Source organism: Ricinus communis, chromosome 5 (genome assembly GCF_019578655.1).
Source record: "Ricinus communis isolate WT05 ecotype wild-type chromosome 5, ASM1957865v1, whole genome shotgun sequence".
NCBI classification, from domain to species: Eukaryota; Viridiplantae; Streptophyta; class Magnoliopsida; order Malpighiales; family Euphorbiaceae; genus Ricinus; species Ricinus communis.
The window spans coordinates 20,927,716-20,955,646 of record NC_063260.1 but is presented as its reverse complement, the minus strand read 5'-3'; the positions used below and the strand labels follow the sequence as shown (position 1 = coordinate 20,955,646).

Here is a 27,931-nt window from a genome sequence, read left to right as displayed (position 1 = left end):
CTGGAACTGTGGAACGCCACTGGACCTTCTTTGCAATCATTGTTTTCCTTTATCATAAAAGTCCTCTCTTTCTTGTCAAATTTTGTATTTCTTTAAAGGATGATAACGGGAATTAATACTACACGCAAAAACCTCGTTGAAGTTATTGGCTATGAGCTGGAAAATCTGGATCATAGTCCAAGAACGTAGGAGTTAAATTAATTCTTAAAGTTCTAATTTTAAAGATTTTCAGTTGAATTTGAAAAAGCAGGATTAAAATGTACGAACTCAAGGAAGGGCAGAGCTACCCTTGAATGATCTTGTCCATGTTAGACCATAATTTGTTGGCGGTATGCCTCGGCTTATAGAACTTAAATTGCAATATTTAGGTTGGATACAGTTGAGCTGGCAAAGCAGCGTTGCTTATAAAGTTAAGACTCTAATCTCATAATAAGCCGAATAACATTTGAATAATCATTCTTTCTTACTTGGCGATTCCATAGCTAGTGATCCCATGTGCATACCAACTTTCAAATACCTTGCTTAATGTTTATACTATTTGCTTCCTCACACTTGTCTACTGAATTTCACCCTACACTATTACTATACTTTCTTGTTTATTTATTTGGTATTCAAATATTTTCAGAGGAGATTTGAAGCTTCAATCTCCTTCACTACAACATAGACATTTGACCTCCGAATTGCTAACGCAGCGACAGGTGAAACTTTCAGTAGAGGGTCTATTGAGTTCCTCCCTAATGCTTTTCTTGAGCTTTAGTTATGTCGGACACCTCTGCAAAGTGCACTTTTTGGTTGCTCTAAGAAGTTCTTTTTGCAGATTTTCGGGCATGGTTTTTGAAGGTCACAGTCCTTCATATTAGCCTTCCCAAACTGGCACAGCTAGTGCATACAAAGGGCATCTACATGAAAACTAATGGGGTCTTGTTCATATCTTAATTAGATAGGGCAATGATCAAGTAATTATGTTGTTTTTAGAATAGGAAATAATTGATTTGAAGAAATGAGTTATAATCCACATTATATACTTCATAAGACATCAGCTTTGTGAGTATAGATTGGATTGCTAAGTTAGAGAAAGCAATTTGTTTGTTTGATGCATAGAATTACGATTATCTATTTTCAGAAATTAATACATGCAAAAGGTGCTTGTATGCGATCTGTTGGCTTGTTAATTTCCGTTCAGGGCGAGATTATAGTATTGGCAATTGCCATGCCAGGAAACTAGCCATCGGTGGTAATTTTGCAACTTGTGCTTGTAATAAAGTTCATACATACATATTACTCTATATGCTGCATGTCTCTCTTTCACTGTATATGCCAATGGTTTTGATCAATCAGTTGGTCTCATTTAACATAATGGGCACATAGTTCTTTATTTTCAGAACAAATTCAAGGAACTTTTGAGTCAAATTGGAGAATGTCAAGGAAGTTGAAAATGGCTCCTAATTTGATCAAACCTATAAATGAACAATTGCAGTGTGTAATGAGTTGATCGATTATCTACTGATTATCTTGTCAGTATAACTGGTTGTTAAAAAGGATAGCTCTCAAATTGTCTTTTAACTTCAAGATCAAATAATCAATCCACAAAAAGATTCAAAAGTAAAATATCTTATATTCAACATAGCTGCTAACAGACAAAGAAATTATAGAAATGCTTAAGGATTGCACCACCATTTGTTATTAACTATACTGAACCCTTCAAAAGCCTCTCAAACACCTTGTATTGCAAACCCATTAAAGATAGCTGCAGCAACCATAGCCTGCAGATTGAACGAGCATTAACATTAACAACTTCAGAAAGAAAAGTTAAAGAAGAAATAATATTTAGCATTATTATTATGACAAAGAATACATTTGTCAATGAGATGGTGTGTTATACTTGGATCCTTCTTAGAGATAAGACCAGAATTCTTGAAATCACAGTTCCATGTGTTTCTGCCCTTGGACTGGTAGTAAAGGTTCATAACCACTGAAGCATGGTTAATATAATTGCTGGGATAGTAACAAGTGCCATTTGGTTGAATTAGCTTGCAATCATTCAATTGATCGCACGCAAAATTTATATTCGCCACCAATTCTGCTTCACTTGATGATGGCTTTGCCACACACCAGGTTTTCTCCTGCGCATGCATGACAACATTCAAGAATTTCAATGTTAAAGAGAAAAATATATATATATCTAATGTGAATATTTAGTCTTTATGTAATAATGCATATGTACCTCTGCATTAGGCAGCTTCACAATTCCTCCTGCACAATTTTACACAACCATTTTTATGAATTTGAAGCAGGAATTAGCCTACCTAACGGAGTTCTTGATACATCATAAATATCCAAGAGTTTCCACTACGTGTATCAATTGTTTTACAAGATTCTAAGATTCCTGGTATTAGAAGTATAAATTGAATGTGGAAACAGAAGATCATATGAACAGTCTTAATTTCTTCTCTTGAAAATCCATTAATGACGATTAGCATTTTTGTGGGAAAAATGGGTGTGCAGACATCAACCTCGGTAAAGGGAAAAAGGGAAAGGTAAGAAACTATCATCCAGAGTTGCACAAAACTTATTTACAACATAATAATTAGACTAATGTTACTTGGAGTACCTGAATTGATGGACGGCAGCAGTATGAATAAAAGACCAAGAATGAGGAGGGGAAGAGACAAAGCTGATTTTCCCATGACGTGCAGAGAACTCTTTAACTTATTGAAAGGACTTCCTATGTGTCAGAGTAGATGAATGTAAGAAGATGAAAGGATATAAAATAGTGGAGTAACCAAACAAATAAAAGAAGCTGTGGAATGTTAAAAAGTTTCCTAGTTTGGGCACAAACAACACTAGAAAGAAAAGAAATATTGTATTGGCGATAACATAACATTCCTTAAGAAAAAAAGAAAAGGAATCTAATTGGTTAAAACAACGGGTCTCTTAATTTAATGAGGCGTTAATCAGGTTATAAGGTTTAGAAAATGAATCTGTGGGCAGGAAAATGACAGCCAAAATTCCTCTTTCGGTGAGCAACTCATTCACACTTGCACCGTTATCCTTCTCTCCTTCGCCTTAAAGGGGTAATTGAGTTTTGAGTTCAAACTACTATAATATCATTTTTCTCTATATTATCCATTAATTCGCCTTTCCGAATAATTTTAGCACAAACCTTAAGAACAAATTAACACTCGAATTAACCTCATGATTCTGCAGGATTAAACATTATACGAAAATTGAGCGTTTAATTTATTTAAGCAACTTGTTCTCTTAACTTCTACCATTAATGATTTGTTACTAATTCCACACGATATAAGATTTCTTTGTTTCTGTATTTTACATAAAAATTATTTCTATGTAAATTTAATTCTAATTTGGACTAATTACAAATAAAATTAAAATCTACATCCTAATAGATTATAATAATTATATTTCTATTTCATAAAATATGCGTTACCTAATAATTATTTGAAATTATACTTATTTCTTTTTTTTTTATGTTGGTACTTATCTTTTGATGCATTCTATCCATTAACTATATTAAAACAGAATATATTTTATCTTTTTTATATTATTCATAATAAATATAATTAAGTGAAAATAAATATTTGATAACCGCATCTCAATTAAATGATCACCTTCTCAAACTAGTAAAATTGATTTAGTTGTAGGAGGATGAGTGTAGAGCATACTTCTATATGTTACCTGAAATTCAAAGTACCGTCTGTTTTCTCTTCCTGCTGAAGTTTACAACAAAGTATTCACCAAAAGAAAGAAAAAAAAAAAAAAAGGTTCACAACAAAATTACCAAATTCAATTCTTTATCTCAAGATAACACAAACCTCGAGCTACTACCTTATTAATTCAACTCAAACCTTCAATACTATCGGAAACGCTCCATCTAAATTACGGGAAATGAGTCATCCCGAGACCCCACATCACCCCTGCCACCACCGCAGCCGCAAAAACCAAGATCAACTGAGAGAAATAGAAGTTCTGATAATCTCAGCAGAGAATCTCAAGAACGTTAAGCATGTCACCAAGATGAAACCCTACGCTCTTGTCTACGTCGAGAAAGACCTCCACGTGGCCAAAACCCATGTGGATAACCACGGCGGCACTGACCCCACTTGGAATGAGACTGTCAAGGTGATGTTTCGGGAAAACCTGCTGGAGACTAACATAATAGCGGCATTGAACGTGGACATATACGCTCATGGTCATGTTAGAGATAAGCCTGTAGGAAGTGCTAGGGTTTTGCTTTGTGACGTTTTGAAAGGCGGGAGACCTGATGTTCCAGTGGATAATCCCATCCAGTGCATGACGGTGCAGGTTTGGCGGCCGTCTGGTCGTCCTCAAGGGTTATTGACCTTGTGGGTACCTCCAACCGGGAAGTTCTTGGAAAGGAGAGAGTCTTTGTCCTTTAGTGTTAAGGATGTTGTTGAGGAGGAGGAGAAGGTGGTGGTGGAGGAGGATGGTGCATCTGGCGGTGATGGTGACGGTGACGGTATCGGTGTCGGTGGTGGTCTAGTAAGTTAGTGGATGCATGTCGGACATGTGTTGTGCAAGTGTCAGCTTGTTGTTTTGTTTTGATTTTGGATATTCTAGAGTAATTTTAGGATTTGTATGCAATAATGTTACTAAAGTGTAAAGGAAATTCATGTTCATATATATATGCGAAAATTGACAGGGATTTTAACTTTTCTGTAACCAGAAGAGTAAAAACTGAAGAGTGTATGCACCATCAGTATCCTTTTTCATATTCAGGAAAATAAATGCTAAAGGTTAAATGTCGGGCAAGTTAATTTGTTCTTGCTTGCTTTCTTTTAAACAAACAAAAAAGAGAGAAATATCGAAAAGCAAATGCCTTTATAATGTGAAAACCATGAACAAATCTTTTGTTTAAATGAAAATTGATATGATCCAATGCTTCGAACTTGAGCAGACTCGATTAATTAACATATAAGTATGAAAACTTGCAAGCTCCAACGCAAGGACTCCATGGCCCAATGGATAAGGCGCTGGTCTACGGAACCAGAGATTCTGGGTTCGATCCCCAGTGGAGTCGTTTTTTAAATGTTTTCCCTTTTTATTTGCTCAGCGGCATCAGCTTAACTTAGATATGTATCAAGAGAACTCTTTCTACGTGCACTGCTCGCCCACTGCATGCAATACATGGAGACTAAAATTGTAATATTGCAACTCCAAAAACAAATTAGAGCCGAAATAAGACTCGAGGGTGTCTATATCTGAAAATGTTCCATATACAAGTGACAACTGAAGAACGCAGAAAATTCTTTGAGCTTTACATACAGAGGGAGAGACAAGTTGGACAAAAGAATTTCCCATTTGTTACTTGTTAAGTACGAGTTTCATCCCAACTCGCATGCTTGAATCGTTGAATAAGACTAAGAGACACAGAAATTGGGTTATCATCTCCTCCCTTCCACTAATCATGTCTGCTCATTATTCGGTGCAGCTTTCAGTTTCTCTAATTTTTTACGAAGATATGCCTGTCTTAATTTCTCTCGATGAGCTGCCGCCTGCTCTTGTCTCCGCTGCTTGAGCTCGGACACCTTCTCTCTTGCCTGATTTACTTCTTCATGAACTTCCCTAAAGAAAACCACCAACATAGAGGATTATCAGTTCCAGATACAGATGATAGATAATGAATCAGGCAAGAGAAGCATAAAACTGCAAATGCCAAAACATGGAAAAATAACCTAATTGGATTATGGAATGAAAGGAAAAGGATTAAAGCTTAGTTTATGAAAAGTCAATATTATCCTGTTCTTCAGCATCTAAAGCATCATACATAGACATTTTTCTATCCTTACTGTAATACTCATACCACCCTATGCATCTGTGCATAATCACTTATAATTTGACTAACGTGTAAAAAATGAAACCTATTGTCAATTCTTCTAGAGCCACTTCATTTCTGATTTTAAGTTAAGAGCGTTACCATAGTATCAACTAAAATCTAATCCACAACAAAACACTATCAAGTTTAAGGGATAAAAGATTTCCCGGATTCAGAAATACACATTATATATAACAACCATAAATGTATAAAATGTAAAATAAAAAATCAAATACCTAACAAAACGCTTATGTTCGTCTTTATCCATGCCTCCACCTGTTCTTCCCGGCCCTTTTGCATTATAAAGTACAGACTCATCATTCTCATTCTTGCCATCTTCTTCTGGTTGTTTTTCTTGTGAAGCTACTGTAGCAGAATTATCATAAGTTTGCGGACGCTGGGATTCATCTTGCTCCATGCCTTTCCGGAAAAAATCAACACAGTATTTCTCCTGATCTTCCTCATCGGATAGCTCTCCTCTTACTAGCTTATCATATAACTCAGCCTTCTTCTCCAGCGCTGCATAGCTAGCTGATCCATCTTTAATCGCTTTAAGCTCAAGCTTATCCCTATAATTCAAAACCAAAACATATCAATTCAATTTTAGTTCTAAAATCCAATTCAATTATGTAATTGAAATAATTTTATATTATATGTTTCAATCTAAATGATATGATTTCTACAACTTATTTCCTAACTTAACAGAATTAAATTATAGCCGTAAATATCCAAACAGACCCTAAACAAAACCCTAATTCAAAAACAAATAACACAATTGAATAAATTAATATATATATATTGAGAGAGAGAGAGAGAGAGAGAGAGAGAGAGAGAGAGGTTAGGTTAGGTACTTGAGAGCACGGGCTTCAACGCCGGAGTTCTTGGCGGAAAAGGGATCGGAGGAGGAAGCAGTGATTATCTTCTTGGCGCGGTGGTAACTGACATCTGACCAGGCAGCGGAAGATGAGTGTTTGGAGAGTTTGGATTCTTCTTGGGATTTGTAAAGTTGAGCTTTGAGTTCGAGGATAGAAGAGGGACCAACTCCTTCAATGGACCTGTGTTTTTTAGGTAAAATTGATGATTCTGTTAACCATCCTAATGATTCCACCACCACTCTCCTTTTCTTTCCCTCTTCTTCTCCCATTTTAACTATCTTCACTATGAATAAATTAAAAGTTTTCGGTTCCAATTTTGTGGCTCTTGGCGACTAATGATCTTTATTGCCAATTTTCTCTTTCTCTTCCAGGGATTCTCCTGTTCCTTTTCAAGTTCTAGAGTCTATCAGCGATAATTGATTCTATCTCGAATTGGGTTGGATACCCGGGCCATCCTTGTGTATTTCGAAAGGCTTATGACCAATTTGGATCTAGATTATGACCCGAATTTCATATTTAGTCCTTTTTTTTTTCTTTTTCATTTGATAGTTTTTGTTGTAAAAAGAAAAAAAGAGTACAATCCTGAGCAACCAGAAGTCCAAATGGGCATTAATTTCTTGTTGGCATGTCCATTTGTGTTTCACTTGATTTCTTATTTGTGGATCCAATATGATCCACTTCTAAGATTCTATGAACTTTGAAATTTATACCTTAAACTATAGATAGATTTGTATTTTTGCGTTTTTTATTCATTTGACAATATCTTAAATAACTTTCAATATTTTCTTTACCTTTAAAAAGAAATAATAAAAAATAACAATTAATTTATATGGTAAAAATTAAAATAATAGAAAAACAAAAAGTAATAAAATATACAAGATATGGATCTTCATTAAATGCTTTCAGAAAATTTATTAGAATAGTGATTTTTATATTTCAGACAATATTGTAAAGCAAAATACTCTTAGGTCAACTCCAACAACCTTATCAGTGAAGTTTTAAATTCGTTTGGCAAAAGAAAAAATTAAAAAAAAAAAAAAAAAAAAAAAAGACTTCTTTCCTTATCTTTAACAATATTAAAAAATTATTATTTTAGTATTTTTAATTTCATTTGAGAAAAAATGAAAATCATGGATTTGATTTTTTTTTAATTTTTTTTTTGAAGGATATCGAATTACCAATAAGCAAATAATGGCCACTTCTCCTCGGCCAAATTGCTAGTGCTGCAATGATCTTAAACAAAACATAGCATCATTATTAGCAATTTGACCCAGAATCCTCTTGACTAATCTGGTTATATTACAGGCTCTGAAAGAGTGCTATTAAGAATCAGTTACGGATTATCACAAATTTCACTCTCCCTTTATCACCACATTTCTCAATAACCAAGCAGATTGAATTCACTTTTATTGCTGAATACAGGTTTACTTCTGCAACAACCCAACCTAAACGAGTAGATAACATGAGAAATAGGATGTGCTAAGGCAACTTTCAGAGGTACAGGTCAATGCTGCTTCTTCCCGGTTGCCACTTCCCAGGCCTGTAAAACATGGTTCACAATTTCCTCTACACCCACTCCATGCTTCACCTATGAGAGTATTACATACAAAGAAATTAGGATAACATCAATACTAATTGAAACGAGGTCCATGTTATGCATCTGTTAGCTCACGACATTGCAGACCAGCATCCTAAGAAAAGACAACAATTGGGTGAGAGCCAATACCATGCAGCACTGCAGTGATCTAGGAGGCGCATAATGATGGTCAAAATTGCAGATTTAACAAACATGAGAATTATCAGAGTTCCTTTATCCATATTAATCACATTGTAGAGGATGAACATGTCTACCCCGAGTCAAGAAGTACTTAAGATGTGTGATCATAATCTGAATGATCAAAACATGAACTTGGTGAAAAAAGTTTCCTGTGAGTATATGATTTCATCTGGGTCCACTTTCTTTGTTTCTACCCTATGAAAATAGAAAAGCCCTATTATATAAGTTCCACCAATTATGGACAACAAATTACACGGCTGCCATGTCCATGACGAACAATGTCATCAAATAGGAAAAGCATATCAAACTCACCTGAGCAAAGACGAACGGCCCACCATCCCGCATACGAACTGCATCACGCTCCATGACTGTCAAGTCAGCTCCAACTGCTGAAGCAAGGTCAGTCTTGTTTATAACCTAGAATAACATGCACAAATAACTCAGACTTGCAATAACATGGGATATCAGACTTCAGAAGAGCTACAAGAACAACATATCAAAACGGGAAATCACATACAAGAAGATCAGCTTGAGTGATGCCAGGGCCACCTTTCCGAGGAATTTTATCACCACCAGAAACATCTATTATATATATGATATAGTCAGCTAGTTCTCTGCTGAAGTTGGCAGCTAAATTATCTGCACCAAGCAAATTCAAAAACAAGACGACCCTTATAGAAACTCACAATTGTATAAATCTTTTAACAGAGAATTGAGCTTCTCCTTGTTAACATCTAATTTTTTAGCTATTTGAGAAAAGTGGCTCACCACATTTCCAAACTTCTCACCAAACAGAAAAAATTAGTGCTGAAAACTGTCGTGCAAAACACCATGCTTAACTCTTCTGATCAAAGAGCTTTTCAGCCGTTTTAAGTATTTATACATAGCATGGAAAGAAGCTTGTATTAGCAATTTACCTCCACCAGATTCACAAAGTAATATATCTGTTTTAAATAACTTAGAGAGCTCCTCGAGAGGGCCAAGGTTAATGCTGATATCTTCACGAATTGCAGCATGTGGACAGCCTCCAGTTTCCACAGCGCGTATCCTTTCCTCAGGAAGTGCCCCATTCTTAATCAAGAATTCACCATCCTCCTTAGTAAATATATCATTTGTCACCTGAAATAACAATATAACTTAAAGCTATTAATAAATATCTCAAACAGTCTGGCATCAATGTAACACAACTGATAATAGAAAAGATAACACATTCATGAATGAATAATCAGCTACTTAGTTCAGGCTCTTATGACTTTCTTAAGCATTTTTCTGTTTCTTTTGAATAGGTGCAAATTATATCCCAAAATAAAAATATGCCAGCTGCCTACATGAGCAACAGAAATTGCACTAGGTGGGATCATACTATATAAAGATGGGCCTTATTTCAGCTAAAGGAATTCATGAAGAGAGATCAATCCACCTTGGGGTCCTAGGAGAAGCATGAATTTCTTGGTTCACAAGCAGCTACCACTTAATGAACTGATACTGGATTTATTAGACCTGCATTGAGGTCTGACGCATCTTAAAGTGGCATATCAACTTGTCTTAAATTGGGTTAGATGAAAAATATGAGAATGAATCATTCAAATCCCAGAAAAGTTTGGGGAGAATACTTACTGCAGCAAGACTGTACTTGTCCCGTAAGAATTTGCATATTGCCAACATTAAAGCTGTTTTCCTGCAGTGCGAAATGGTATTTCATCACTATCCAGCATCTGCTATTGAGTTTCTACAATAACAATGCACTAGAAAGCTATCAAGTAAATCCAATAAAGGAAAACATGACACTGGTAAGAAAATATGCCAAAGAAAAGCCAGAAATTCGTAATCTCACCAAAAAATTTTACAAACTGAAAATTAGAAAATCTCCAAATTTATCAAATGTACACAACGAATAGGCCATATAGAACCATCAAGAAAGCTTCCGTAATTGTGTTTTAAAATACAATGACATGGCATTCTGAGAGCAAGAACATAACTTCACCGTTCATATATAAGTAGAAAAAAATTCTTATTTTTCATTTGCTTAACGAAGTAGGACTGCATAATAATCGTTCCGAGGAAAAATAACTTCTTTAAAGAGTCCAATTTACTAGTGTCTTCCTCTGCAAATTCTCTCTCTTACTAGCTTTTCTCTTTTCTCTCCCTAATTTCTTTATCTCTGTTTCTTCATTCTGATGCTACAAAGATACACTTAATTCTAAAGTATCATTGGTATTAAGGCACAGATCATACGAAACAACTGAAAAATAAAGAAAGAATCAGCAATCTGTTAACCCATAGGAAGTTATAAGTAAAAAATACATTGGATAGTAAAAGCATAAACTGAACTGAAATGAACTCCAGAAATAAAAGCTTCCTAAGCAAAATATGCAGATAAAACAAGACCATAAAGGAAAATTGAAAGGACATAGGAGATTAAAAAAAAAGTACCCAGTACCAACAGGGCCACCAATACCAACAGTAAAAGCTCTTTCACTAAAATCCCTAGTAAGAATCGGAGGAGCTCTTCTGCTAAAGAAGCCAGGAGAGTAAATGGGTTCGTGAGAGTGAGGTGCCAATCCATCATGACTATGGTACACTCTTCCATCTGCCCCGAGCCAACTTGTTTTCCTGAGGAAACAAGTAAATAAATAAGACCCCATAAATTTCAGAACAAGAAACAAGATTGAGATGGTATAGAAGATTACTCATTAGGATGATGGTGATGCTGGTGGTCATGTTCATGGTCATGGGTGTGATGGTGGTCATGTGAAGAATCCATGGAGCACAATCTGCAGATGTTTCAGTTTTGAAGTTCTCCTTTTGAGTGAAATAAAGATTTGAACTGGAGCCTTGACCGTTCAGTTATCTCCTTGTAATGGTTAGTAACTTAGTAGATTCCTTTTTCCTGCTCATTAGTAACTCATTAGATTTTTTTGACTGATTAGGTCACGAGCGTGAGTGACGGTGACTATGCCACTTGCTCCAATTCGATGCGCAGCAAAATTCATTAAAAACATTAAGAGAAATAATTGCCAAAAGGCAATATGCTTTCGTTGAGAGTCGAACTCAAGACCTCCCGCTTACTAAACGGGTGCTCTAACCAACTGAGCTACGAAAGCACTTTGGTTTGGGCCGTCATCCCTTTATCATATAAACAATTAAATAATTCAAAAACCCCGATAACTTTTAACAATAATTCATGGTGAAATATTATATCACGATCTCAACTGGGATAATGTGCCTCAATCATTGCTATAACAAACTTGAAATTTGTATATATAAATGGAGCTATCAATAATCATTTAGTTTACAAGAATATATATTTTTCTAAATCATACAATTCACATAAAAAGTAAATTTCAGAATAAGTACATCTACTATTCTTCCTTTTGGTCCATTTAAAATGACAAAACATCTCTTATATATCAATTATTTATATTCATTCATCAAATATATATATATGTCATATACAGTATGCTTACAAGGCACAATCCTCCTCTTTTTTCTTTCTCTTTTTCTCATACATGACTTTTATAACATTTCCATATATATCAATGAAGTGCAAGCACCGGAAAGATCAAGTATATAAGCAAAACCCATGATTTAAAATATGCCAAGGCAATTGTAAGAAGTTGAAAATTATGAAACGAATTAACTAATTAGACCCATACTAATTAACTAGTCAAACAAATTTCTGAGTGCATTTCTCTTGCTACATGCTTCAGGCACCAACACCTTTTGAGCATCACTCTGAGGAATGACTTGATTGGTGGGCTCAGTATTGCCTAAAATCACCCCTTGCTTTTGTATGTATTCCCATTTGTCTTGAAAAAGGTAGAAGAAAGCCATGAAAGAGATTTGGGCTGTGAAAAGTATAGTCCAAATCCTTGCATTTCCTGATAATCTCTTGTGGTATGCATTTAAGCCTGTGTAGATGTTGATGATCCCGACTAGAGAGATTACTGTCCCAAGTAACCAATGCAGAAAGTACCATGTGCTTCTTCTTTTACTCCCTCTACAATTAACAAAGGAATTTTCAAGAACACATTTATAGCTTTACTGGTTGCAGAATCGTCTATCTCTAAGGTTGTGAAGTTACAAGCTGTTTGAACTCGGTCAGAATGCAATTAAAATAAAATAAAAATAAAAATTGATTACTACTTTATATAAACTTTTGATAAGAAGAGTTATGGATTTACCTAAGAGGTCTTAGAAATCCAATTACAGCTTGCACCCAAACAGCAGCGTAAAGTGCTAGACCTATTCTTTGGTGATTGTTATCAAATGAATTTTCAAAGGATTTTATGGACATGATAGCACCAGCCGTGGCAAGTAGCACTGACAATACCTGTCAAATGGAAACAAAAACAAGAGTTAAACAAGGAAGGAGATAACTTTTCTTGGGCAAGACCAATCTTCAATGGCAGAGACATGTTTACTTGGTGCTTACATTGCAATTATTTTTGAAACTAGAGTGCTCAAGAAATTGTAAGAATAAATTAGCAAATGATTACGATCACATGTTTAGGAATTGCAAAACACATTGATGAGGACAAATCTTCTTTCCCGATGACATTCAGGATGAAAATATTTATATTTATAAGATATAGACTCACCTAATCACTCCTTTTCTTGCTTTTTAAGCATTCATGATAAAAATGGGTAATTAAACTGGTTTCATTTACTCTATATTGAAACTAATTAAATAATCTACTGAAGGGGGAAAAATGAAAAAGAAACAAAATAATTGGAGACATCATTATTAAAGTTAAAGTGAAATATGATGATGAACTTAATAAAAGATATCGCATAATCACTACAACTGACTCTAAAAGGATACATTAATATTGTGTAATAGATGTGTGAAATTAACTCTACCACAAGATCAAACTTCTTTCATTCCTTTCAATTTTTATTTTTTTTCATTTCTTAATAACTTTTGAATAATATATGAGAACTGAAGCATGACTTACAGAAGGGAAACAAAAAATTTACCTGCAAAACTAGATGGAGGTAGAAGATAACTTTCCTTTTTCCACCTTCCTCTTTATGTGACATTCTAATAGTGAGTATGCCAAGAGGTCCTAACAATCCCATGGAGACCCATAAGAGAATCCCATGAAGAGCAACATCAGATTTCTTCTTAGGACTTAGCTGCAGAGATTAAACATTTCTATATTAGTAACACAAAACTAATCAAGATGTGCATGCCCTAAATGCATGCCTAATTAAGTAAGTAAAACTCGCATACTCAACTTGCTAATATTAAGAAGAACAGTAGGAAAGGAGTAAACTACAAATGGACAGGCAAATAATTTATATCAGTTGCTCAGAGAAGAATCCAGAGACAAGAAATAGAAAGTTGAAGAAACAAAAGAATAAACTATACCTTGTGATCCCTCACATCTGCATGAGATGAGCAAGAAACAAATGGTATGACAGTAATAAAGAAGAGAAGCATAGACAGTGATGCTAGCAAATGAAAAATTTGCATTCTTCAGCTCCTGCAATATACAATCAAGAACTGAAACCAAACCCTGCTTGAGTGCTTTCTCTCTCTCTCTTTCTCACTCTTCTTGAGAATTATAAAGAAAGACCTACAAGAGAATATAGTTAGATTTGGATGGCAACTACCGAAGATCTTAGAGACTAGTAGACAAACAAAACGGTATATTATTTTAGTTATATGGGGAAAGAGGAAATGCGGGATGGCAAATGAATACAAGAAAGGCTACTGCCTGTGTAGCAATTAGATAACATGATATTTTCTTTTCTTTTTTAGTATAAGGTTTATAAGAGCATGGGGCGTTCAGTGGTGGTTGCAGTCTTGTACAGGAAGCGGGATTAGAAAAAAGAACAAAGAAAGTGGAGATTATGAATAGTTCTATTAATTTTCAAAGAAGTGGGGTTGACACTGGCAGGCTTTTTGGGTTGCACAAAAGAGAATGTGGGTTGGCAATATACAACATGGTCAATTCTTCAATGGATGGTGAATTTAGGACAATAAAGATATGGTGGATAGTGACTATGGATATGGTTTTCCTTTTCTCTTCCTACGTTCATACAGAAAGTAGTTTCTTTTTCTTTTCATTCCACTACCATGCATCTTTGTTAAAATGAATTAAAAATCACAGCACATAACCCAAAAAGAAAGGGGAGTAAAGCAAGTTATTAAAGCAGGTTAAGAAAAAATTAGTTAGTAATAGGATTCTTCTTGTGGCAAGGTTCAAGATGAAGGTTGATCCAGATATTGCTCTTTGATTTTGTAGCATAGTTGTAAGTGGTGGCAATAGGAGGTACATCATTTTCAATTCTTTTTGACTTTTATCTAAACTTATATATGACCAACAAACATGATCATTCTTACGTAGAACATATCCCATTTTGATAATTGCAATTGTGCTTTGATTAGTGCGACTTCTGGACCCATTTGATTATTGTGATTATGTTCATTAATCCCTTTCCCTTTACAAATGTTTTGAACCCATAACCATGTTACGTACACCGCAACAAAATCTGCAATGAATTTTGAAACTCTAATATATTTTGATTTGTAGGTAGAATTTATACAATTTTGGGGGCCGTTAAAATTAGTAATAATAATAATAATAAAAGATTTCTCTCATTCAGTAAAAAATAAAGAACTTGGAAGTTCGCAAAATGTTTTCTTAAATTTTTTAATTTTTATTTAGTTTTATTAAACTCTTTATTTTCACTTTTATTAAGAATTATTGAGTCTCTGATAAAAATAAAAATACAAATATAAAAGATTAATAAAATAAATTAAGATTTTATAAAATATTTATAAAAAATCCTTAATCCAATCAAACATAAAAATACAAAGACATGATAAAATACAATCAAAATTCAAGAGGTTACAGGCTTCATAATTGATTCATTTTCATTTTAATAAAATCCCAATCGAACTTCATATGATGAAAGCTCACTTGGATGGATATACATATGAGAGCCTTTGTCTCTTGCCAATGACAAGGTCAAGGAACATCCACTACAATAGTGTATCAACATTTAAACCAAAACTAAGAGGAGAAAAAGAGGGCATCTACTTTAATCTAATAAAGCTCTAATTAACAAAATCGCAATTAATAGGTCCCATATGCACTTGAACAATGCACTTAATTCTCCTTATTAATGATATATGGGGCCAGAAAGAGAGGCGATTTCACAAAAGTTATTGTACAGTAACTCGTTATATGATAATATTGTAATTACTAATTAAATGTTTAAGATTTAAATAGAACTGATTAAGAAAATAGTATGATTAATAAAAAAAATATGATTACTTATTAATTAGTACATTGTCTTATCAACTAGGACCATCCAAACTGTTGTGTTATATAATGTCTTCACATGGATAATAACAATAAGAAGAATGTAATTCTTTACAAATGAATATTACCATCAAATAGTGCTTTTGTGAAGCAGAAAATCTCTCTTAGAAAAGAAAAAGGAAAGTGATAATGTCAATCTTAATTTGATTATAATATAGAGATCCTCCAATCTTGGGACACAGTAATTAATCAACCTAATATGGTAGGATTATAAAGTCACTGCAATCATTACCTTTGATCATCTTCATGTGATTAGGGGATGTTGTATGTTTGTTTGTAAGAGCCATGCACTCTTAAACACCATTAACAAAAACTATACAAACATATCATACCACAATCACTATATTATTCTCATATTTTCCTCCCAAAACCAATCCAATGTGCATCTCAAACTTTGATGTTAAGATTTTACATTGTCCTTAAATTCAAATTTTATGTAAACTTCACCTTATTTACAAATAAATTTTGATGTTTGACATGTAGATAATAAATATAAAATTCATTTAAAATAAAATAAAGTTCATGTTTTATCTATTTCCGAAAATTAAAATGCCCATTCTAATTTAACTTTTTTCTTAAAATGAAAACTGTTAAATTAAGAAACAAATAGAGAGGGAGAGGAGGAGGAGGAGGGAGAAAGAGATAGGAAAAGAAAGGAGATACATTTGAATTAAGAAAATTTTTATTATAACAAAAAAACTAGTAATGGTATATTATATATATATATATATATATATATATATAAATTTTTAAAACTTAAATTTTTTTTTATATATATATTTAATTTTTAATACAATTTTTATTTTGATATTTATATTTATTTTTAGCATTATAATTTAAACTTATGCGTAATTTTATAAATTTTTTATTAATTTATTAATTCGACCGACTCTAAAAGTCTAACCCTAAAAATAATATATTTTAATTATATTCAAATATTATAATAATTAATAAATAATTTTCTAATCGGGAGAATGATACTACTTCTGTTTTAAAAAATAACATATACTCATTATATTTTAAATGCCAAGTAAGCCCAACACTAAAAAAGTTTATTAGTAAGCCAACGCCACTATAATATAACTAAATAGACCGGAAGACCGAAAATTATGCTCACTCATACTGGAGGGCATCGGATAGAGACTATCACTGAAACTCAGAGGAACTAGGGCACAATTGGTTCATCATTCACTAAAGAAATGTTATACTAAAGGAAGATTAGTTAGAGCATCAAACATTACTCCATAGTAAAAATAACTGTTTCATGTCCCAGCAACTTCCAAAATCCCAAATTTCAAATCTTACCAATCTATCAAATACGATTTGCAAACAAAAGTAATATCCAATAGACAAAAATGACAAAAAGTCAAAAAAATGAAATCCGAAAGTAGACCCACTTCCACCTCATTCATCAGATGACAGAATTACATAAATAAGTTAGGCCTGGATGCCTTGTATGTTGTCTTGAGCTTTCTGGTTGGTGGTCTAACCTTCTTGAACACCAATGGAAACTTAATCTTGGAGTTGTGGAACTGCTTGGTGCTCTCTCTCTTGCATAGCTTAGCTGGAATAGTTGCAGTCTTAATAATCTGAATACAAGGGAACCTGACTCTGTGACGAGAAGCCATCTCAGTGTACATTTGTTCAACAGCACCATTAAGTGTGGTATCTCGGTATTCCTTGTACATATTGTGGTACCCAGTTCGACTTTGGTAGCGCAGCCATATTCCATAGTTCTTGATCTTGGTTGGGTTTTTCTCAAAGATCTACATTTTACAATTACCAAAGCATATTTAAAAATGAGTAGAAAAAGGATAAACAGTAGATAACCAAAATAAAGACTTGATTAGACCAAACACAAACAAATACAATATCTGAAACAATAGGAGTCATGCAAGTGATACTTCCAATCATTTGTGTTATAATGTATATACCTGATGCAACAAGCCCAAAACTTAAATATTGTTGGGGTTACCTATAATTATGTCTAAATTTTCAGAATAAATCATCTACCAACATTCTTTATAGAGCAGAGAGCACAAATGTCATGATACAGTAAAAATTTTGTACAGCATAACCTACATCTTCAAATGATAGTTTAAATTCAATATTTCCAATAAAAAGAATGTTCTGCAGTATGTTTTAAATACAAGAATAAATATAGTTGCTCCAGTGTTCTCCCTAAATAAGAAACAGTAGAGGGAGAAATATAATAGAAGCAACACAAGTAATATTGCTTCAAGGGAACGAGTCAAGTAGGAATCAAACATATCCACACTGACCAGATAATGAAGCATCCAGAACTACAGTTCAGTTAAAAGTTCTAAAAAGCTTTAACATTCAATTTCAGTTAATAGATTAGCTAGCGCACAAGTTCCATTTGGCACAGACATTCTATCCTTTTACCATAAAAATTAGCCTGTACACTGTATTACCTATGTCTGAAGGGCTAATATTAGAGAAGTAGATGATCCAGTGTCCTATAAAAGCATGCTGAATAGCCGAGGGAGAGATAAAATCAAAGCAACACAAGTAATAACATTTCAGGTGAAGTAATCAAGTAGGAATCAGCATATCCACACTCATCAAATAATGAAGCATCCAGAACTATAGTTCAATTAAAATTCCTAAAACATCTTGTGCATTCAATTTCACTTCATACATTAGCTAGAGCACAAGTTCCATATGGCCCAAAATTCTATTTATTTAGCATAACAATAAGCCTGTACCCTGTCTATTAACTATGTTGGAAGGGCTAATATTCGAAGATGTAGTTGCTCCAGTCAGTATCCTTTCACAGCATGCTGAATAGCTGAGGGAGAGATATAATTAAAGCAACACAAGTAATATTGCTTCAAGGGAACGAGTCAAGTAGGAATTAGTCATATCCACACTGACCAGATAATGAAGCATCCAAAACAATAATTCAGTCAAAGTTCTTAAAAGCATAAAATTTCAGTTCAGAGTTTTAACCATGTAACTTCAGTTCATTATAGTTCAGCTGGAACACAAGCGTACTGCATAACACAACATTCATTTTGAAATCAATTCCAAGAAAATTGAACAAGAAAGACATATTCCATTAAAAGAAGCATGTACAATGTCTATTAATGGATACAGAAGGTATAGTGTTCTTCCAAAAAAATGCTAAATAGCCGAAGGAGAGATTATGAAAAGCAACATAGGTGATGTTGCTTCAAGGGAAGCAATCAAGTGGGAAGGGTATTATCCACACTGATCGGATAATGAAGCATCCAAAACTAGCTTAAACCTTGTTCATTGATATTTTAAGAAATTAACTCCATAACTAGTTTAAGTACAATATAAGTTGGGTATGAAAAAGTGATCACAGAACAGCATTGAAATGTAAAACTAATTTAATTCAATAATCTCATCATTGGAGCCAGCAGAAAGAATAAATAGGCACTGAGCACATATAAACATCAAGAACAAACTTTCAAACCATGTTAATTCTTGAAAAGAGCTAGTCTTGGTTCAATAATAATAATAGAGATCGAGGAAAACTGAAACAAACTAGAGACCAAAGATAAACAAACATAAAATGATAAATATGTAACTATACCTCATTGATAGCAAGGACTTGGCCATTGCTCTTCTTCACCTTCTTCAGCTTCCTAAGGAAGTACCTGTCCCAAAAACACAAACAAAATATAAATGAAACGAAAAGATCCAACAATAACATTCAAATCCTAAAAATAAAAGGTTAATTAGATCACTGACCAGAACTTGGACTTAGCCCGAAACTCATTGGTGGCCCACAGCTTCATCCGGTAAATCTTGGGGTGGTCATCAGCCTCCGTCGGCAATCCTCTCCCAACAACCTGGTACTGGTGAAACTGAAACTCCAAACAAACAATATCAATAAAACCATCACAAAATCGAAGATGCAATGAAGACTAGGATAACATTACTAGTGGATCAGAGAAGTTAGGGTTTCATAAACAATTACCCTGTAAACAACCATTTTTCTAAGGAAGAAAGAAAATGAGAAGATCTGTTGAGGTTGCTCTCCCTCTCTCTCACTCTCTCGTTTTGTAGGAGAAGGCTGGGGTTTAGGCTTTTCTTTGTTTATATATGGGTCTGCGGATTAGATATTGAAAACCCTAATTCTCATTTTGTGATAGAGTAACTCACTGGTCGAAAATGTTATGCCGAAGGCCCAATAATGGGATCACACGTGGCTTTGTTCTTTTTAATTTTCAATGATAATAATCTTTTTTTCTCCCTTACATATATGCATAATTACAAAATTGTGTCTCAATTTTTTAGTTCCTGCTAATTTAGGGTCTAAATATTTGTTTTCAATTAATCGTATTAAAGTTACATATTTAGACGTTTTCAATTAATTAAGGCTCATTGGAGGGCAAACTAAGCAAGGTTCAATCTCTTTAAATAAACCAGCGACACAATACGAAATTTATAAAATAATAATGATAATATTTATTTAACCATATAATAATAATAATAATTTAATCTTTATTTTCTTTTCATTTTTCTTTTATTTGTTTTCTTTTTCTCTCTTTTTTCCATATCCATTCATTTATATTTCCATAAATGTAACCCATCTCCGAGTCTAATAATTTACATACTCACTAGTTGTTTATCCGTACATTACATGGCCGTTATTATTATTTTAATTATAAAATTAAATTGATAGATATAATATAATTAAATTTTTAATATTTAATATTACTTTATAAAATTTTAAAAAATAATAACAAACTAACTATTTTTAAATATTTTAAAATTTTATTAATGTAATAATATAAATATTTTTTATTAATTGATTTTAATATTATAAATTAACATATCAATATAATTAATATTACTATTTTTTAAAATTAAAAATTTAATTTATTATTAAATATAATATTAGAAATGTAACTTAAGATGTTATTTTTATATTGGAATTGTTATTTAATTATAAACATAATTTATTAGTTAATATAATATTAAAATATAATTAATATGCTGACTTTTAAGATAAATTTATCATTATTATCTAATTAAAAAACTATGTATGAGTTAATATAATATTAGAATATAATTAATATGCTACTATTTTTTAGAATATGATTAGTATCATTATTAACTAGAAAATTATTTATTAGTTAATATAATATTAAAACATAATTAATATCTTATCTTTTAGGCTTAGAGTCCGTATTTAATTAGAACTGTAATTTGTTAATCAATAAATTAATTAAAAAACTATAAAATTAAACATAAACTTGAATATCGTGTGTCAAAAGTAGTACACATATCAAAATAAAAATTCTACGTGTCAAAATTAAGTACACATGTTAAAAAGATTTTAAGGTTCATAAATTAATATATACTAGTCATTTACCCGTACGTTGCACGACCATTATTATTATTTTAATTATAAAATTCAATTTATAGATAAAATTTAATCAAATTATTCAATATTTAATATTGATTTATAATAATTTTAAAAATAATAGCAAACGAACTATTTTTAAATATTTTTAATTCTTTTTAAATTTTGTTTATATTATTGCATTAATAAAATATTTATTTACTAATATTATGTTCAAATTAGTACTATCGATAAATTATTTTTAAAATATTTATTTATTAACTCTAATATTATATAAATTAATATTATCAAATATCATTGATATTACTATTTTTCTTAAAATTATAATTTGTTGTATAACTAAAAATTAATTTATTAGTCAATAAAATATTTAAAGATATTATTTTTATAATTAGAATCATTATCTAATTAGAAAAATAATTTGTTAGTTAATATAAATATTAAAATAAAATTAATATGTTATCTTTTAAAATAATTATTATTTAATCAGAAACTGAATTATTAATAATATATTATTTTTTAGGATTAAAATGAGTATTTAATTAGAAATGTAATTTATTAATTAATAAATTAATAGAAAAAACCATAAAATTACACATAACATTGAATCTCATGTGTTAAAAGTAATTTGCATATTAAAATAAAAATCTTACATGTCAAAAATTAAGCACACATATAAAAAAAAATTAAAATTCAGAAATTAATATATATATATATTTCTTAATTCAACAATTTCAATAACCATATTCAATAAACAATTCATAAAAACCCAAATTTAAAATAAATAAAAAATCAACTTTTCAAAATATGCTAGACGTACTCAATTGAGCAAAATTTTTTAATTAGATATACTATTTTAAAATCCGATGATGTTGTTTTGTAATATTTTATATTGACTCATTAAAGAAACACCCAACATATATTACTTATTTCAATTAATTCTAAATTTGGAGATAAAACAGTTATATATATGGATAACAAGTATCTGATTTTTATTTTTTGTTTAAATACTGGAACATAATATCTTTCAATTAATTCATCAGAAATTTTGATTGATCATTTAAATCATTCAGGTTGATTGAACCAAAAAGCAGTTAAGCTACGGGAGAAACTATTATGAAATTGCTTCCAGTTACCTGAAATAAAAAGTTAAGTCGACGGTCTGCTTTGAAACAAATATTATAATTTCACATTAAACTGCGAATCGTTTTGGGACCAAACTTGGCTTCAACTGGGTTTTAAATTTGTAATCATGAATTCTCCTCTTTTCTCTCCCGGTTATGTAACACTTATTTATTTCCCTTGCAGCCAAAGTCCATGACAAATTATCTTTCTCCTTTTATTAATTATTAATTATTTAAAAAAAAATTATTTTGGTTAGTTATTTTAGCCAATTAAAGGACATAATATTATTACACTACTAAAAAATATTTGTTATAATATTAAAAAATAAAATTATATCCAAAAATATGTAAATAAGATAGTAAAATCTATTCGATATATATGCTATATTATTATTATTTTTTTAAAAGTAAAATTCTAAATTTAAAAAATTATTATCTAGACTTGGTGTATATTCTCATCTATACATCAAACCGATAAATAATTAATATATATTCATTAATTTTAAATAATAAAATATGTGTCAATCATCCAATACTAAAGTATAAAATATACATACATATCAATTTCTTATTAGTTGTGGTGTACACGACAAGTTTAAGTAAAAATCTCTCTAACAATTTAGGGTTTAAGCAACTCGATTTCAATAAAATTGAGAACGTAGTCCTCCGCAAGGAAATTTTAGGCAGTTGCTGCAAGTGTTGATGGTGTCTGCTAAATGTGCTCAGCATCGAACAACTTACACGACTTATCCTAAGCCAACCCAACCATACACCCTTCAACGATAATTATTTTTCAAATTCAATGAAGAACATATCCCACTAAGCTTTTTGATGCGGTGGATTTTCCTGGAAAAATCACTTTTCTGATCATGGATCATAAATACTGTAGCTGCTACGAGGTGCATTCCTCGTATTCCTATGTAGTGAGTAAATAGTTCGGATCAAAACTGGAACAGTGCAAGAAATAACAATAGGGTATCATAGCTTTGAACAGACTGGACAAGGCAAAGTCATTGCTAGCAACTAAACACTCCAAGGAAACGATGAAGTGACAGGGTATTATAGAGTTGGACAACCATAAAGCCCAATATTGTTTTCATAGGATATCAGACAAATTGAAGTACAATTTTCCAAGCTACTCCCAACTCCAATTCCTATTAATCTAAAAAATGTTCAGCTTTCATATGAACATAAACAATTTCATGATTGACTTTTACAACAAAGAACTTCTTTATTGTCTTTACAAATTTCAAAAAGAGCATCTTTAAAATAGAACTATAATACAAACCTGTCAATTTACAGAATTTGACATTTCAGAATATAGAGTCCAGTCTCCAATAAACCTCACCAGGCTTGAGCTCCCTTTGTTACGCCAAGCATAACAGCAATCATGGCAAGAATTGACTGAACATGTCGAGAACAAAAATCTTTTGTGAGCACAAACAATAGTCAAACCCTCACTTAGAAGCACATAAAACAGGAGATGGAATTTAATTTCCACATGATGGGAAAGGAAGGTGAACTTAAACTGGTAAGAACTACATATAGAACATGAAATCCTACAACTCCTTCCCGTATCTAACCCACTACGTATTCCATCAAAGTTACATGCAGCAGTCTTGCACTAGAAAGAGCTGTCCTGGGCACAAAATTTTCATTTCTATCCAATTCACCATCTTATAAAGCCATAGGAAAAGGCAAGAGTATGTCCCCACACAAGAACTAGTCATTCTCCAACCATGAAGAATTTATGAAGAACCTTAAAAAGAGATGTAAATTTCAAGTTGCGGAATTTATTTTAAGGGAAAAAAGATCACCAGTCCTTGACAAAATCGCACTTAGTTGGAAAAAAAAACTCTTAACAACTATTATAATTAATAAGTATAAACTCATCATTATGCAATATCTGAACTCATTAATTACAACAGAAAGAAATGAACTACATCAAGGAAAGAAGTCCATATGAATAGTAATCACTTACAGCTATTGCACATGCAGCATATCCAGGTTTTTCTCTGTAATCCACTTGTACACAAAGTAGAATAAAAGTCCCAACATACCAAGGAATGCCACCTAAAAAGAAGCCAACAATAAACCTGACAAATAAAGGTAAACAGCTAATTCAATTACACCAAGACAATAAAAATCCCATTGGATAATGATTTGATAACAAACCTAGAAAAAAGGCTGGAGCAAAATATGGTAAGTTTTACACATTTTGGGCAATCTCTATTTATCAAGGTTCTAAAACCTAAAACAAGTTTCTTCAGATCAGTCCTAGCTTTATCAACTTGCAACATTCCATTCAAGACTGCAATTCTATAAAAATTGTGGTTGCTTTAATGCTTTTGCATGCACCTTTCCTTGTCTTATGAAAAGAATATACAGCGCACTATTGTCTATTCTATACTGAACATTGCAGATTTATTGAACCATAAATAGGATCTCCGAATGAATGCAAAAACATCTCTAACTTGGAGTTTTAAGCTAGTGTTAGAAAAAAAAAAAGGTGAATGCAAACACGGAGTAGAAAATGAGGCCAAATACTTAATTCAAGGTCAAAGAAAATGAAATATGAAAGCTAGGCAGCAGATAGGATAGATTGACATTCAAAACAGGAGCCCTTTTGATGCTGAGTAGCAAAATTTCTTTTAATAACAGTTAAAATTGAAACGCTGATGTCTTAACAATCCCAATAATAATTTAAAAACAGTAACAATAAATTAACAAAAAAGAAAGAAAAAAAATTCGTGGTCCACTTTGTTCTAATTGTAATACAAAAAGGCATGAAATAATAAACTGCAACAATATAACAAAATGTTGCAGTGTTCAACAACAATGATCATGAAAAAGAAATAAAGAAATAAATCTTATAATTAACCCTTATTAAGAAACGAAGTAGTCACCCAATCTTCTGCAGCTAATCAACTTAAACAGTCTCAAGAAAAGCTAATCAACTTTATAATTAATACCATGGAAGGCATCAACAATCAAAACAAGTGAGCAGCAACAGTTAATAGAGAGGAGAAATGGGGAATTAGAACTTACAAGAACCATCCCATGCCCAGACCACAGCATGGTAGCCTATGTTCAATCAGGGGTCTAGCTTCAATAACCGCATAACCTTCAACAACAATAACATCATTTCAATAAGCTACAGGAATTCATATATACCCAAAAGACCAAACCATCAAATGATTTTGAAACTGGAATATTCATATATATGATAGAAGATAAAATAATCGCCGCAATAAATTAAAAACAAACGAACCTGTCGGAATGGTATTATGTACATAGTAGTAAGGATTAGGGTTGGATCCATGAGGTGGAACCGGCTGTGGGAAACCGACGATAGGGTGGAGCGATGGCGGTGGAACAGAAGGGTAGTAGTTGGCGACGCCCTGAAATGTCCCATAATACTCGCCTTGCGGGTTGCCCGTAACACCCCTGTTTTTCCCTTCATCGCTCATCGTTTTTCTTTAACCAGCGACGTCAATGGTGTTATTATTAATATTTTTGTTTTTATTTTTCCCTTTGGCAACACTCTTTTGAAGGCAAAGCAAAGAGAATGGTGAGTTTTTCACCGGAGAATTGACGGTGGTTTGTTTTATTTTATTTTATTTTTGGTTAGATGCAACAAAGTCGTGAATGGGCTTGGATTTGGGTTGGGCTTCTGAATCTATTAGATGTTCTTCAACTAGCCGTTTATGATCCATCTTCAACTTGTGAGAAACATTTTAAAATCAATAAAAAATATCATTTTTATTATATAAATCTAAAAAATATATATATTGTTTTTTAAATATTTTTTTAAAATACAATGTATTTATTTCTCAGTTATTTTACCAAAAAAATTAAAACCATAATCTTTTTTAAAAAGAAAATAAAAAATATATTTTCAAAGTTTTAACACATTAAAAATAAAAATAAAAGTAATACCATTTTTATAAAAAATAAAAAAAAAACATGAATATTTTTCCTTAAATCTAAGCACATCTGCACAATTATACCAGCAGAGACCAATGAATTGTCAAGAAAATAAACTAGCTCATCTCTCATTCCATTCCAGTGGCTCGATCGGTAACCAATGGCGAAATCAACTCCTAATATAGCTCTTATTAAGTATGTATGTGGATGTAATTAAGAAACTAAATTTAGAATATAATTTGATCATCAAACTTTTTATCAAAATTACAAATTTTCTGTAATAAAATTAATAATGAAAATACTATATATTTATTTTAACAATTTAAAGTCATTTTATATGAATTTCCACTGTTGATTAGTATAAGTACTTTTAAGATATTTAAATTTTATTATAATTTTATTATATTAAGAATTATAGTAACTAAAGAACACTAATTAATTATTTTTATATAGGTACTAAAATTGATTTTTATATAAGAATTAAATAAAGAAATTTTAGTATAATATATAAACTATAAGGGGCAACTTATATATTACACCAAAAATCAAGGGGCAAATAATATAAAATCAAATCTAATTGTCAGTTATTTAATAAAATTAATTTTTAGTATAAAATTATAAAATAAAAAAAATATATCTTTTAGATATTAAATGATAATTAGTATAATATAGGAAACTACAGAAAGTAAATAGTAATTATGGTTGCGTTTATTAGGGACTACTTGGCATTGTGATATAATGGTCTCTTCTTTAGACCCATGACAAGGAGGATCATTTTCATAGGGCAGCACCATTCTACAGTAAGCATTCCAGCTCGAACTAACCTATCACTGAACAAGCTAAGGTTTAATTAAGGCAGAATTTAGAGATTAACTACTTTTTTAAGAGTCAATTTGATAATTCTCGAGTCTTCAAGACTTTAACAAATTGCTAAATGTGCAAGCATATAACCCATATTCAGTTCCTTGGAACCTTATTATATAAACCAATAGAAAATACTTAACTACTCCAGGATTTCCAAGGAGAAAGCAGACCTTAAAATTCCATCTCAGGAAACTGAATCTCACAAGGAAAATGCAGAGATTTATCATGGTGAAGATCTTTGCAAGCAGAAACTTCACGAACTGCTGGAAAGTTTCTCTCTGCCTAATGGTCTATTTCCAGTAGAGATCATGGAATTGGGATATAACCAATCATCACAATTTATCTGGCTGAAGCAGAGGCATAAGACAGTTTACAAGCATCTGCTCATTAACAAGATAGTTACTTTTGAAGCTGAAACAGCTTTTGTCGAGTAGGGTGAGCTCAGAAATGTAACTGGAGTCGAGAACAAGATAGTTCTCATTTGGGTCCCCATTTCTGATTTTTTTATTAGAGATTCTCTTCCGGCAAGATTGAGTTTGCAGTCCCTGCCGGTATGAGTGAGTCGCTTCCAGTTTCAGCATTTGAGCTCAAAGAGAAGAAAGACGACAGCCAAAACAATAAGAATTAATGAAATAAATTCCCAGTTCATTTGCATTTTCTCACGTCACGTTCTGTTCTACGAAACATGTTAGTCTAAAAGCCCTGTAAAAACATAAAATCAGATGGAAGTATATACATTCTAGCTATGAGCTGCGGGGTCTCCTATTTGTCATAACAAATAGGGAAGCTAGTTTCGGAAAAGGAAAGCTTT

At 32.0% G+C, this 27,931-nt stretch overlaps 5 protein-coding genes and 2 non-coding genes across 16 annotated transcripts; 1 reads left to right on the top strand and 6 right to left on the bottom strand.

Moving 5' to 3' along the window:
• Positions 1 to 1,541: 1,541 nt before the first annotated feature.
• LOC8264131 (major pollen allergen Ole e 10) lies at positions 1,542 to 3,985 on the bottom strand. 8 transcript variants are annotated; one of them, XM_048375024.1, is made up of 6 exons: positions 3,847 to 3,985; positions 3,684 to 3,728; positions 2,612 to 2,725; positions 2,225 to 2,253; positions 1,856 to 2,123; positions 1,542 to 1,763 (listed from the first exon to the last, which is right to left on the bottom strand). In XM_048375024.1, exons 3-6 carry the CDS (start codon positions 2,685 to 2,687, stop codon positions 1,738 to 1,740), a joined length of 399 nt encoding a protein of 132 aa, XP_048230981.1. In that variant the 5' UTR covers positions 2,688 to 2,725; positions 3,684 to 3,728; positions 3,847 to 3,985; the 3' UTR covers positions 1,542 to 1,737. The 8 variants fall into 8 exon arrangements, with proteins under 8 accessions (XP_048230981.1, XP_048230978.1, XP_048230979.1 ...); XM_048375021.1 differs by having other exon boundaries at positions 3,697 to 3,728; XM_048375022.1 differs by having other exon boundaries at positions 3,684 to 3,731; positions 3,847 to 3,982.
• Positions 3,986 to 4,986: 1,001 nt separating this feature from the next.
• On the top strand, positions 4,987 to 5,059 carry TRNAR-ACG. The gene has a single exon. It is a non-coding gene; the product is annotated as a tRNA-Arg (tRNA).
• Positions 5,060 to 5,206: 147 nt separating this feature from the next.
• LOC112534915 (uncharacterized protein At4g18257-like) lies at positions 5,207 to 7,285 on the bottom strand. Its single transcript, XM_025157431.2, has 3 exons — positions 6,706 to 7,285; positions 6,091 to 6,423; positions 5,207 to 5,604 (listed from the first exon to the last, which is right to left on the bottom strand). The coding sequence occupies exons 1-3, from the start codon at positions 6,996 to 6,998 to the stop codon at positions 5,445 to 5,447; spliced, it is 786 nt and encodes a 261-aa protein (XP_025013199.2). The 5' UTR covers positions 6,999 to 7,285; the 3' UTR covers positions 5,207 to 5,444.
• Positions 7,286 to 7,963: 678 nt separating this feature from the next.
• LOC8284057 (urease accessory protein G) lies at positions 7,964 to 11,443 on the bottom strand. 2 transcript variants are annotated; one of them, XM_015719500.3, is made up of 7 exons: positions 11,197 to 11,443; positions 10,940 to 11,119; positions 10,124 to 10,184; positions 9,424 to 9,625; positions 9,024 to 9,088; positions 8,819 to 8,923; positions 7,964 to 8,317 (listed from the first exon to the last, which is right to left on the bottom strand). In XM_015719500.3, exons 1-7 carry the CDS (start codon positions 11,268 to 11,270, stop codon positions 8,234 to 8,236), a joined length of 771 nt encoding a protein of 256 aa, XP_015574986.2. In that variant the 5' UTR covers positions 11,271 to 11,443; the 3' UTR covers positions 7,964 to 8,233. The 2 variants fall into 2 exon arrangements, with proteins under 2 accessions (XP_015574986.2, XP_002519700.2); XM_002519654.4 differs by having other exon boundaries at positions 9,024 to 9,145; positions 11,197 to 11,437.
• A 93-nt stretch (positions 11,444 to 11,536) lies between these two features.
• TRNAT-AGU lies at positions 11,537 to 11,610 on the bottom strand. Its single transcript has one exon. It is a non-coding gene; the product is annotated as a tRNA-Thr (tRNA).
• A 297-nt stretch (positions 11,611 to 11,907) lies between these two features.
• Positions 11,908 to 14,434, bottom strand: LOC112534916 (cytochrome b561 domain-containing protein At4g18260). The gene is made up of 4 exons (XM_025157432.2): positions 13,881 to 14,434; positions 13,487 to 13,645; positions 12,691 to 12,839; positions 11,908 to 12,506 (listed from the first exon to the last, which is right to left on the bottom strand). The coding sequence occupies exons 1-4, from the start codon at positions 13,983 to 13,985 to the stop codon at positions 12,170 to 12,172; spliced, it is 750 nt and encodes a 249-aa protein (XP_025013200.1). The 5' UTR covers positions 13,986 to 14,434; the 3' UTR covers positions 11,908 to 12,169.
• A 2,631-nt stretch (positions 14,435 to 17,065) lies between these two features.
• LOC8264126 (60S ribosomal protein L18a) lies at positions 17,066 to 25,904 on the bottom strand. 2 transcript variants are annotated; one of them, XM_002519652.4, is made up of 6 exons: positions 25,601 to 25,904; positions 25,378 to 25,453; positions 24,311 to 24,425; positions 19,585 to 19,700; positions 19,427 to 19,490; positions 17,066 to 17,609 (listed from the first exon to the last, which is right to left on the bottom strand). In XM_002519652.4, the coding sequence occupies exons 1-6, from the start codon at positions 25,797 to 25,799 to the stop codon at positions 17,268 to 17,270; spliced, it is 912 nt and encodes a 303-aa protein (XP_002519698.1). In that variant the 5' UTR covers positions 25,800 to 25,904; the 3' UTR covers positions 17,066 to 17,267. The 2 variants fall into 2 exon arrangements, with proteins under 2 accessions (XP_002519698.1, XP_015574997.1); XM_015719511.3 differs by lacking the exons at positions 24,311 to 24,425; positions 25,378 to 25,453; positions 25,601 to 25,904 and adding an exon at positions 19,814 to 19,973.
• Between the last annotated feature and the right edge of the window lie 2,027 nt (positions 25,905 to 27,931).